Raw genomic sequence first — 12,519 nt, 5'->3', positions numbered from 1 at the left:
GCAAAACACTTGGGAGACAATGCACCTATAAAAAGACTTCATGCACAATTACACATTGGTCAGTTTGTGAACGTCTCCTTGCAGGTACATAGGTTATGTATGTAGCATGGTGTCGGAGAAGCCCAGCCTACCCCACTCGAAGCCCTTGGTGATCAAGGCCCTCACTATGAGTCCGGTGCCCTGCTTCAACAAGCAGCGAAGCGGCTGTCGGCCCTTCTGCGACGTCCTCATCGGAGAGACCAAGATCTTCACCACCGCACAGGAGTACGAGAGGATGAGGTCAGTGGCGTTAGCTTTTCGACCAGAAGTTTCATTGCATCGGAGAGCTTTTGGAGTAATGGCACCACGATGCAGAGCAACTATATTTGAATTGCAAAGTGGTATTTTATTTGAAATGTAGAATACACAAGTTTTTTTTTTCTTTCTGCAGCGTTGGCCATTAATTATCTTCTCCTAACTCCTATTTATTCCTCACTGCTTTGCTTTCAACGCTCTCCATGGTTGTCCTTTTCTCTGCTTTACCAGAGAGCACAGGGTCCAGGAAGGGAAAGTCGTGTTCCCTCTTGGCGTGAGTGTACAAGGGGACGTTGTGATTTCTGTCTACCACATGAGGTCAACCATTGGAGGACGTCTGCAGGCCAAGGTACACTCAGCACTCTGTTATACTTCTTGCTGCGCCACCTGTTTCAGTATGAATACGCTGCCTAAAATCTGCATGACGATCCAGCGAGACAGCTGCAAGATCTACCACAACACCGCCGGCCCAGGATCTATGTTTAAATGTCAGTCTCTAATCAGTTTCAAGATGCGGCTGCACCTCAGTTGAATATTCGTGCCTCCTTTGTTCAAACACAAGCCTGTGAGAAGACAGGATGCATGATGAAGATGGACACAGGCTAGTAATTTGGTTAACTCCTGTTTTACACACAATTAACACTAAAACAAAAACAAATTTTCCATTTTTAATAAAATTTTTATTTTGGTCATTATTTAGTCTGCCCATCCTTGTCTTTCTTCTTACAGTATAACTGCTGAAATACTGATATAAGACAAGAGACTGCAGGAGAGTAGACATATATCTGATTGTGTGGCATGCTTGCATTTGCAATACAAGGTTTATCTAATTACACATGCACTCATTTACATGCATTATGTTACATAATGTACATTTTCTAATAGGAAAACTGTGATTTTAATGCATGCATCTTTGCTTGTCATGTCTCCTGCTGTGGCATTATAAAAATGCGTGCACATGTAACCACATCACTTTATCGTCTTGTTACCAAGGAAACTGCAACTAAACTCTAACTGACTTAAAAATCTTTCCTGGTAAACGGGATGAAGTCATGCAGTTGTTGTCATTCGTAGTGTTTCTGCAATGTATTATCTGATTAATCAGTTTGTTGTTACCTGGTTGTGACAACGTACCTGATTTTGTTCCCGTTTCCTGTTAAAGGATTCTGAAATTATCATGGGACCTAAAAACCTTAAAGAGCAATATGCAGTTAATAAATAAAACATATATAATAAAATATAACAAAACGTAATATTTGTCCCTCTGTGGTTAGGTGTCCAACACCCAGATCTTCCAGATTCAATTCCACACTGGCTTCATTGCTCCAGGAACCACCATGCTGAAGTTTAACAAGTAAGAAAACAACACCTGTTTCATTTATTTTAAGAGCTGAAAAATGTCTTTCTCTCTCATACAAGTATATTGTCTGCGTCACCAACTTTTCTCTCCCCTCAGACCGGAGCTCGATGCGTGCGACTCTCCCGAGAAGTATCCCCAGCTGTTCCACATGATTCTGGACGTGGAGGTAGAAGGAGTGGACAAGCAGAAAGACCTGACGCCGCCGTGGGAGCAGTTCCCCTGTAAAGACCTGAGCCCCAACGTGCTCTTCTCCTGCCACCAGGAACATCAGGACGCACTGGCTATTGCTGGTACTATTGCTGGGGGGGTGGGACTGGTCCACCGGGGCATACACTGGCTATTAAATGATCACATACTGCTAGTGATCTTCTAGTTTTGATGTTACTGATGCTGGTACATTTCATCAGTCAATACTCAAATAGTTAAACAGGTACACACTACTTTACTGGAAACTAAAAATTGAAAACACTGCTTTATTCCCTCAGATGTTGACCATATGTTGGGTTAGAGGCCACAATATAAAAACACTTTGACTCATTTGAGATGAACCTGTCCAGATATGATTCTGGACGTGTTGTTTGTAGTATTTTCCCAAGAACTTAGTCTTCAACTACAACACTCATTTGTGCACGAATTGACATGCTTTACAAGATGATGCAACAGCTGGAAATTATCACTGTCACGGGAAGATAATGCAGCATTTAAACACAATATGTTAACACACGCACACAGAAAAAAAACAAACTAATGTGACTCATTTTTGTCCCTGCAAGATGAGATGGAGGGCTTGGATCTGGAGGGTAAGACAGTAGAGGAGATCAGAGCCCCGTTACTGGAACCACACAGTGACTTTATTTAACCAGGGCTTGGTTCAATTCAATCAAACTGCACCCAGAAGGAGAAGATTTTATTCAAATAAACTGACAAATAAAAATTTTGTTTGGCTGATTTATGATCTGCGTTGATTGAATTGAAATTAAACCCATCCTTGTTACGCAGCGGTGTATCATTTTGATGGAATTTCTTTTTTTTTTTTTTCCTCTCTCTGCCTCTGGCGTAAAATACCAAACCTCAGAGGCGCTGAATGAATTACTATCGGCTGTGTGTAAATCCCTTAACACACAACAGCGGTGTGATTTTAAGAAATTCTAGTGAATATGGAGATCTGGCATGAAAACACATAATAATTCCGGTGAAAAATCGTTTAAGGAAGCAGAACGGGTGCCAGCAACAAACAGAGCCAAATTTAAGAGCTTCTACCAAAGTGAAACACTGCACATTAGTACGAGCTGAGGTTTATTGCCATATTGTGCATCCCATCCCTTCTTTAAAAGCGTGTATATATTTTACCGACTGCGTTCTCGTAAATGGAAGTGTATCATCCTGTAGTCATGTCCTCCAATTAGCTAAAAGCAGCTGCCAGTTGGAGCTTATTGGCAGATTGTTTGCAGCCTTAAAGCAGTAGCTGGCGCTTGTAGCGGTGATGACCTGTGTAGTTCCCAATTGTTATCTACTTCTCCCTTGCCCCTTTTTCTCCTAAGCTGTGTTCCTGCCTGCCGTCTATGCAATTAATGGCCATTGTTTTGTGTTTTTGTTCTAACGTTTTCTCCTCTCTCTTTACCTCATTCCTTCCATTTTCCGCCTTACCACCTTTGCAGAGCCAAGCCGGCCCCACGGAGGTCCAGATGGCCGGGGACACGGCGAGGAGAGCGAGCCCTCGGACGACGAGATGCTCTCCCTCTCCAGCCAGCGAAGCAGCTCCAGTACAGCCCCCCAGAGACCTGAGCCCCCGGCTCCGACGCCTGCCGCCCCTGCGCCCGCCGAGGAGGTGGATCTCCTGGGACTGGACGGGGAGGAGATGAACCGCCCGTGCGCCTCGTCTCAGCCTCCGTCCGCTGCGGCCGCAGCCACCGACCTCCTCGGGGACTTGTTTGGAGGCCCTCCTCAACCAGCCAGCGGGCCCTCGTCAGCCCAGTCCACTCCGCACAAAGTTGCCCCCAACACTGCCTCGCCATGTCACTCTCCAGCTCCACCAGGTGAGAGGTTTGGAAGTACAAATCCAAAACTAAAAAATTTATATCATGCATTATCACTACACATTGAACATAGACATATATATCGCTGCCATGTAATCGACAAGAATGAACAGATTACACAGCAGCTAGAGTTAGGCTCCGCATGAATATTTTAAGCGTTAATGTGCTGCAAGCATACAATAAATTCACTAAGAGCAAAAGAACTTCGCTTTTGGTATCAGGAGGGAGCTCAGTGCTCTGCTGCATAGGAGAGAAAGGACTCAACTCTACATACACTTTAAGTGAGCTCTGATCAAGCCACGGTCCAGCTCATTTCCTGCTGCTTCTGTTCTTCACAGCACTCACAGCCTTGAAAAGGCAAAAAATGAACTCCACATTTCTTTCTAAACTTAGAATATTATGCATTAATATTATATAATGCACAATATAAATAAAATCAGGTAAAGAAATCCATGAAAACAATAAAAACATATTGAGAGGCAGCCACCATCCCCTTGCAACATTATCTAGGTCTAGCAGTCAATAACACTTTTTATTCCCCCTCAGCATTCGATCCCTTCGGGGCGGGTCCCATGCCTAAGCCTCAGGACGTGATGGGTTCATTCCTCGGACCAGGTAACGTGGGGCAGCCCGACCCTTTCCTGCATGCCGCTCGCTCTCCGTCACCCACCCTGCAGCCTACAAGCCTGGGTAAGGCATGCCTTTGCTGCTCTGCTGCACACTGTCCCACAGCATGTAATAAAAGCCTTTCAAGACCTGACCCAAAATCAGGGTAAGGTATGATTCACAGTAACTTGCAAGTCTGTCTCCATGCATCTGTGCTCCTGTCAAAAACAGAATCCAAACCTGGCGTTGTTTCTTTTTGTGATACTGCAATGGATTTTTTTTATATCGTTCCCTTTTTTTTTTTATGAGTTTAGCTTTGCAAGAAACTGCTTTTCTACATCGCTGTACAGTTTGCTTTGCATAAATTTAGTTTGCATGACGCATGTTAAGCATTTCCATCATATTGCCACTGCATACAGGCTGCACAGCTCTCAGGGGAAAGCACATTTTCAGATTTCTACTTTTATTTCTACTTGGAGACTTTATACAGCAGCATGTGCATGGGCAGATTATCAGTAAAATTTCAGATTTCTGCGCTCTCATTTTCTTTGCCAATACTCAACTATGAATTGCATCTCAAGAACCAATAAAGAGACCCTGTCAGCGGCTCTCATAACACTCAACCCTGTTATTATTTTCTCTGGCTGTGTGGGCTCGCGCCGCTCTCTTCACATTCCCCGTGTGCTCCGTCTGTGACCAACCTTTGTGTGCTCGAACAGGTCGGAGCTCACCCGTTCCGCCTACCACCCCGACTGTCAACATTCAGCAGCAGAACGCCATGGGAGGGTGGGACTGGAACAGGCCTGCTACCACAAGCACAGGTGCACCTTATTGCACAGATGCACACTGTTGTACAATAAAATACACAAGCACCCACAGCGGTAAATGATTGTCTGATAGTTTAATCCGTCCTATATTACTGTTTGTTGACTGTTTTAGGAGGAGGCTTTAGCGTGGGCAGTCGGTCAGCCACCACCAGCCCCACTGGCTCAGTCCACAGCACCCCCACTCATCAAACCAAGCCAAACACCCTGGATCCCTTCGCGGACATCGGCAACCTTGGAGGAAGCCTTGGAGGTCAGACACTCGAAACGCTCCCAAGTTTTTTAGCGCTTTTGCCCCCCGCCTTTTATCTCATAACCGCCGTCTGTTTCTCCAGGAGGTTCTGGTTTCTCCAGCAAGCCCACCACCCCTACCGGAACAACTCCTTCCTTCCCTCCAATGGGCTCCCCATCGCGGCCTCCGCCATCTCCCCAGCACGCGGGTGGGTGGCAGCCCCACGCAGGAGCCAGCTTCCCCTCGTGGCAGGCTGGAGCTGGGAGCGGAGGAGGATGGCAAACCCAAGGACAGGGTCCGACCCCGCAGCCAAAGCCCAGCCCCAGCCACACCCCCATGCCTCACACGTCGCCCCAGAACCGACCCAACTACAACGTTAGCTTCTCTGCAATGGGTGGAGGTTCGCCCAGCGCAGGGGCCAAGCCACAGGCCGGAATGAGTACGATGATGTGGAATTAGATGATGGATAAAGCTTAATTTATAGTCACACAAATGTGGGATATGTTTTCAGCCTTATGTCTTTGTCTCTCTGCCAGGTCCTAAGCCCAGAGCATCAGATGCCAACTTTGATGACCTGCTTTCCGGTCAAGGCTTTGCGGGGGCCAAAGAGAAGAAGGGGCCCAGGACCATTGCAGAGATGAGGAAGGAGGAGATGGCCAAAGAAATGGACCCTGAGAAAATAAAGGCAGGGGCTGTTACTCTGATACTAATGAGTTTTAGATCACTACATCTGGTTAGAATTAGGGTTTCTCTTGTTGTCTGTCGTCTGTTTATCCAGTGTAGCGCAACAGAATCAATTCAGTGATTCCAAAAAAAGTAGCATGGAGACCACTGGCTGTTTAAGCCTTTATTGTTTACTACAGAGTTAACGAAGCGTCCAATGTAGGTCTCCCATGACCAAACTTTGGCTCATCTAATAAAACACATTTTACCAAAGCCAAAATCACAGCAAGCATTTACACTAACAATTGCTTCAAATGTGGTCCTTGCTGGCTAATGACCCCCCCACCCCCCTTTGTGTCCCAGATTCTGGACTGGATTGAGGGTAAGGAGCGTAACATCCGAGCCCTGCTGTCCACCATGCACACTGTGCTCTGGGAGGGCGAGACGCGCTGGAAGCCCGTGGGCATGGCTGACCTGGTTACTCCCGAGCAGGTCAAGAAGGTTTATCGCAAGGCGGTCCTGGTGGTTCACCCCGATAAGGTGAGACAGCTCAGGTTTGATAAGCTGAGGCTCTTCATGTTTGTCTGAAAGCATGCAACAAGAGAATACAGGTCTTCTTAAGCTCTCTGTAGTAAACGCCAGAAGCTTTGTTTTGGGCATTATAACAGGATGTTTAAGCAAATTTGAGTTTAAAGCCCAGGAGAAAACTTGGTTGTCGAATCTTGAAGTGGCTACAAGGTTTTTAGTTTTAGAACAGCAGCTCAAAGGCCTACGTGTTGTATAAAAGGTCAAAGGTCAAACCCACAAACTCCCAGTTTTACAGTTCCCCTTTTGCCATTGTTCAGTTCTTTGATTTGCTTTTCAATTTTACTGTTTTCTGCAGCTTGTACAGTTTCTTGAATTTAAGAGATGAAAACTTACATTGGTACAAGTTTAAAGATAAAAAAAAAATGGTAGGATTGTCCATTAATTTATACCAAACACTTTTTCACACACGACATGACGAAGAACAACAATACAATAGAAATGAACACAATAATCACCACCGCAATGATGCGATAACCGAGGGATCCAATAATAGGCATCAACCAATCGAACAAAGAGCCGCCGTCCTGGTGAACAGAGCGGGCGGTGTCGTGAAGGTGACTGACTATATCGCCAATGGTAGCGTTATAGTCAGGCACAAAGGTGCAACATTCAGAGCCGATGACGGCACAGGTCCCTCCCCGGGCGGCTAAAAGAAAATCCAGAGCCGCTCTGTTTTGCAAGGCTAGCAGTCTGACAGAGGCGAGTTCGCTTGATATAAGCATGAGAGCTTTTGCCGTTTCATTAGCAATTACTTCTACCGAATGAGACAGATCAGCAATTTGGTCCAGTGCGGCCATGACCCCATAAAAAGGTAGAATAGGGCCGAGTGTGTTCTTAAAAGGCGACTGATGGTGCGTGCCAAAGATGTCCGAAACGCCACGTCGCACTCGTTGTAGAGAGGGTTTCTTTGGCAGAGAGTGTGCCACTCTCATAGCTGGGACGATGTACGCCAGGCCGCAGCGTCCGTTGTAATGCACTGGAAGATACGGGTACGCTAGGTTCCCGCACACCCAGTACATACCCACGGGAGAGGAGATGGAGCAGCTATCAGTGCGGTGAGCTAAAGCGCTGAAGTGACCCTGTCCTGTTGCTTCCAAACAGTGCTGAGGTGCAGCATTCAGCAGTTTCCAATCAGCATTGGCGTGTCTAGGGTCCCATTTAAATGTGCGAGCGCAGTCCGACCATCCCACAGGTGTCTTGCCATCATTCTCGAGGCACCAAGGTAACCGTTGAGGAATGAGCGCTATGGGAACCGGTTTAGGGGTCTTGACGCACCTGAAGCAGTTTCCATGTCCTCTAGAACAGTCAAGCGGTCTCATTTTGATGCTGGGGCAGTCCGGGTGAGAGTAAGACTTCGACATGGGAGTATGCATCAGGTGGCATGTGTCACAGTCGGTGGCAGGCAAAGCCATCAGAGGTAAACCATCGGAGGCTGTGTAGGGCATCAGACCACAGACGTAGCAGCTGGAATTAGGACGTAAGAGGTTGGCAACTTGATGGGCCATAGTCAGGAAAATATTGATGCTGTCTACTCTTAGGCTGGGGTCCTTTGCCGCGTTCGGAGCGGCAGAGACCAGATCCACCAGGGTCAGCATCAGGAGACGCAGGACGAGGGACATTCTTGCAGTGGAAGAAGAAGTTGAGCCGGAAAATGCAGCTTGTGAATCTTCACAGTTACACTTGGGGGTAGTTTTGTAGAAGTGTTAGCTTCATGGACGCGTAGGACAGGCCGCCAGGCATGAGATGAACGTCAGAACCATCAGCTGGAAGGCAGATGATGCCTGCGAAAAGCGTAAAAGGAACAGAGAATGAGTCACAGCCGGAGAGTGCAGCAAAGTGAGCCATATGGTGACCGGTCTTAAAATCAGCAAAGAGATTGTCCCTACCTGTGTCTTCAGGCCAGGCTCCTGTAAAATCTGCAGGGAAATAACGTCAGCAGCATACGTACTGGGAGAAAACCCAGCGCTTCTGTCCCTTTTATCCCCTGTACAGAACAAGGTGCATGCACACAATCTCAGTCTGAATCACAGGGTCAATACTCACTGATAAATGCTTACGAAAATGGCAGGATTTCAATCACGGGTCAAGACGCAGCGGCAGCTTTAGCCGTGGGTTTTTTTTTTTTTTTTTAGTTGTATAACGCCGTAAATAAGTTGCATTGTAACAAAGTGCGTGTTTTAGCTTTAGATCACATTTGCTCCTCAGTTCAGTTTTTAGTTTTACACAAACAAAGTGAAAGTACAATAAAAGACAAAAGCTGAGCATAAAATAAAAGGCTTTACTTTTTTTATTGAACAGAATTTAAAGCATCTTTGTTTTTAAGATGCAAAGATTTATAGTTTTAAATCAATAGTATATTGGGCTTTTGTTCGGACCACGGTTTCTGTGGTTTTTTTTGTTTTATTGCCAGGTGCCTTCTTACACACTGCATTAATGTTATTTAGTCATCTGCAGCTCTTCTTCTCTTCTTCTCTCTTTTAGTTTTCGCCATTTTCTGTCGATTCAGTTTCAGTATTTAACGTCAGAGGCTAATTTCTGGATCCAGGTGTTCACCAGAAGCTAAACATCTGCTTTGCCGTTTCCTCTCTCCCTTCACAGGCGACAGGACAACCGTACGAACAATACGCCAAGATGATTTTCATGGAACTGAACGACGCCTGGTCAGAATTTGACAGCCAAGGACAGAAACCTCTCTACTGAGCAAAGGTTTTTTTTTGGAGGAAGTGAGCGAGGAGAGGACGCCCCTTGCTGGTTCTGTCATCTAATCCTAAAAAGTGTTACCACATCTGGTCAGCATACTGCAGCCGCCGCCCTCCGACATCTGCCTTTATACCCACGCTTCGACTCATGCTTCTCTTCTCACCAGGCACAAAATCGATAATTGAGGACAGGATACTCTGAACAAATGACTCCCTGCAGATCTAATGCACCCACTGTATGTATGCAACAACGTCCTTCCTCGTCTAGAGACTTTTAGTCCCGGATAAACCCACCAGTCAGTCTGATGTCTAGATAAACAGAGACATGTTAGATCCTGAGGAGGCTGACGAACGCAGAGCCAGACACGAGGGTCTCGCGAGATAAGAGAAAAACTCATCAGGGAGAAAACAATGCTCGCTCAGACTGACTGCTCTGAGAGATTCCGGTAGTCTGTAAGGCACAACAAGCATCTTAAGAGCACTGGAAGCCATTCGGTGAAGTTTGCTTTGTGTTGGGTGTGAAAACTGGACCCGTGGTCAGTTCTGTCATATCAAATCCACAGTTTTCGAAAAAGGAAGAAAACAGCAGCATCAAGTTACTGCAACCGAAGCCTGCATTTCATCCAAAATAGGATGTTTTGGAGGCACAAATGAGCAATTATCTGTGATACAAACTGTAATTACTGGTTGGCTTTCATCCACCAAATGCAGTCTTCTGAGAACACCTGGAAATGGAAAACAAAATTGGCTTTTACACTAAATAGAAAATAGCGACATTTAATTTCCCGGCTTGATGGGGCAGGTGGAACAAAGCAGCGTTGTTCTGCAGGGTCACTGATACTCGGTGTGTCCGATTTAAACGATGTGTGTTTATGTGTTTGCTGAGACCTGGGGCTTTGTATTATTTAGGATTAGTTCCTTACATGAAGCTACCCGAGGCCTCGTGCATCCTCGCTCGTTTTTTTTCAGGGGAGCTCCGTGAAAGCACAAAAAAAAGTTATTCGCTGCAGCTTTGAAGGGAAGCCATTGTTATTTATTTATTAGCATTGATTTTCAGATCTGCCGCATGAGACCTCGGAGCCATTATTTTTAAATCACCTCACAGACAAACTTCAGAAGTAACACTAACGTGCTTAAACAATGCAATAAGAGGTTTGAGTTTACAGACATCCATCGCTCAGTGAAGCTTGATTGCATCTCACAATTTCATATCTTTGCACAGTTTGACTGACACATATCTGCTATCGTTAGCACGGTTTTATGAAAACGCACGTTTCACTTTTGATTTCTTGATTTATTTAGCATAATTTTGGGAGGCATTCCCGTCACCGCACTTTTATTTGTTCATGTCAGCGCGCAGGCTTGGGGCGTCGTATCGAGATTACGTTACAGCACAAGTAGCTCAAGAGGTGCACATGCTGCAGGTGCTGTTTAGAAGGTTTAAGTCTAACCTAACAGGTGTCAGTTTAAATCTCTCATTCATGCGCCGACTGGTGTGACAGTTCCTCAGTGTGATTGTCTCTTTCCTGCATTTGATTCGTGCTTTAGTGCAGGGGTGTCAAACTCACTTCAGGGGTTCAGGGGCCACATACAGCCCAATTTGATGTCAAGGGGGCCCGGACCAGCAACATAACAGTATAATAAGAGTCCAGTCTCTCCAGCAAACAAATACACTAAGTGTGTGCAGGCATCGACGTAACTAAATCACATTAACTTAAATAAATATAGCTTATTGAACTAAGTTCTAGCGGTGCATTTCTTTCTCACTCTTGGTCCCACCCACCTGGTTAGCCGGTAGGTTAACTTGACTAGAAAACATATTGACAAGAAAAGGGTGCGTTCGGGAACCACGTTGAACATAGGACATTCTATGTTCGTAATGAACCGTCTCAAATACCAGTAATCTTCTATGTAATTTCCGCATTTTGCACTTGCAAATTCATGCTGCGGGTCAAATTAGATCCTAATGTTTGACACCCCTGCTTTAGGGAAACTTACTCATGATATGTTTATTGCTGGAAAAAGTTCTTCATAATCTTTGGATAAAGTCCATTTTCAAATTGCTCATCAAACACATCTGGAGCTGATAGGCTCCAGATGTGTTTGATGCTGTCCTTAAAGAAATCATTTCCCCAGAAATCGAGCAGATTCACACGTCCTTGATCTTTTTTACATTGCTACTGTCTTCTTTCCCTCTCTCAAGATGAATGACGAGATATTTATGTTTCTTCTTGTTTTGGCATCATATTCCTCCCCCCCTGGGGTTTCCGTATTTTTCATCCGCAGCAAAGATTGAATTCTGATCACAAAACAGCAGGAATACGTCGTGTCTTGACTGAAATGAGTCCCCGAACAAGACACTGGGTCTCAGGCTGGAAACACTGAACTCTGACACTGAGGCTCCTGCTTTAGTTGGTGACTTGACCAGACATGACAAGTGTGCCGTGCGTGTCTGTGCTCTATTTACACCGAGGACCTACAGTACATGTGAAATAACCCTCATAAACTCCCTCGCTGACTGAATCTGCAACCCCGCGGCTATGTTAAAAAGCTAACCTCTATATTGTAGTCAGTGGATGTGCGTTGTTTGAAGTTGTGGTACGTATGGAAGTGGTCAGACTTGGGATACTTGTACGTTATGTGTTTTTGCCTGTCTGCTGTTCAAGTATTACTAAGCCGTGTAAAAAGTTCTGTTCACGTGTTTCTTTTCAGTTCTGTTTACCGTTACCGGATGTACATAATGAGCAAGTGCAGTGCACAAGAATAAAACAGTAAACAGAAACCAGAAGGGATGAGCAGCGTTCCTCAGGCTTTATGTGTCTCTTTTTATGTGCTTCTTCTTTTGAACACTAGAGGGCAGCAACTCCCAAGACATTAATGACACCGAACTTCCTGTTCAGTAAAGTGAATGTTATCAGACCCTTTTAATCACACAATCAGTTCTATGTAGCTTATGATTAAGTTTATTAAATTGTATGTACTAGAAAATAATAATTTAGCGAAGAAGGACAGAAAACTGATTGTAATAATATTTTGCTTTCTTCTAATGAAACAGTCAGTTCATTCATTCATTCATTTTCTGTGACTGCTTCTGTAACCGAAGCCTATCCCGGCTGACAGGTCTCCAGTCCAACGCAGGCCCAACACACAGAGACAGACAACCATTCACACTCACACCTAACACCTCCTCCTTCCACACAAGGCCCTCAAACGCCAC

General features: G+C 45.3%; 1 protein-coding gene across 1 annotated transcript in view; it reads left to right on the top strand.

Annotated features, from left to right (window-relative positions):
• The window catches only part of dnajc6 (DnaJ (Hsp40) homolog, subfamily C, member 6), a 29,961-nt gene extending 20,652 nt beyond the window's left edge, over window positions 1-9,309 (top strand). Inside the window, exons 7-19 of the mRNA XM_084548663.1 lie at window positions 85-279; window positions 526-643; window positions 1,569-1,648; window positions 1,751-1,944; window positions 2,428-2,454; window positions 3,313-3,690; window positions 4,237-4,380; window positions 5,016-5,117; window positions 5,236-5,373; window positions 5,456-5,791; window positions 5,889-6,037; window positions 6,379-6,555; window positions 9,202-9,309. Coding sequence (XP_084404789.1) covers window positions 85-279; window positions 526-643; window positions 1,569-1,648; window positions 1,751-1,944; window positions 2,428-2,454; window positions 3,313-3,690; window positions 4,237-4,380; window positions 5,016-5,117; window positions 5,236-5,373; window positions 5,456-5,791; window positions 5,889-6,037; window positions 6,379-6,555; window positions 9,202-9,303 — 2,140 coding nt within the window. The 3' untranslated portion in view covers window positions 9,304-9,309. The remainder of the gene's footprint in view (window positions 1-84; window positions 280-525; window positions 644-1,568; window positions 1,649-1,750; window positions 1,945-2,427; window positions 2,455-3,312; window positions 3,691-4,236; window positions 4,381-5,015; window positions 5,118-5,235; window positions 5,374-5,455; window positions 5,792-5,888; window positions 6,038-6,378; window positions 6,556-9,201) is intronic.
• Window positions 9,310-12,519: the final 3,210 nt, after the last annotated feature.

This window comes from Chelon labrosus (genome assembly GCF_963514085.1).
Source record: "Chelon labrosus genome assembly, chromosome: 7".
Taxonomy (NCBI): domain Eukaryota; kingdom Metazoa; phylum Chordata; class Actinopteri; order Mugiliformes; family Mugilidae; genus Chelon; species Chelon labrosus.
Note: the sequence above shows the minus strand (reverse complement) of the source record. Positions and strands in the feature narration are given on the sequence as shown.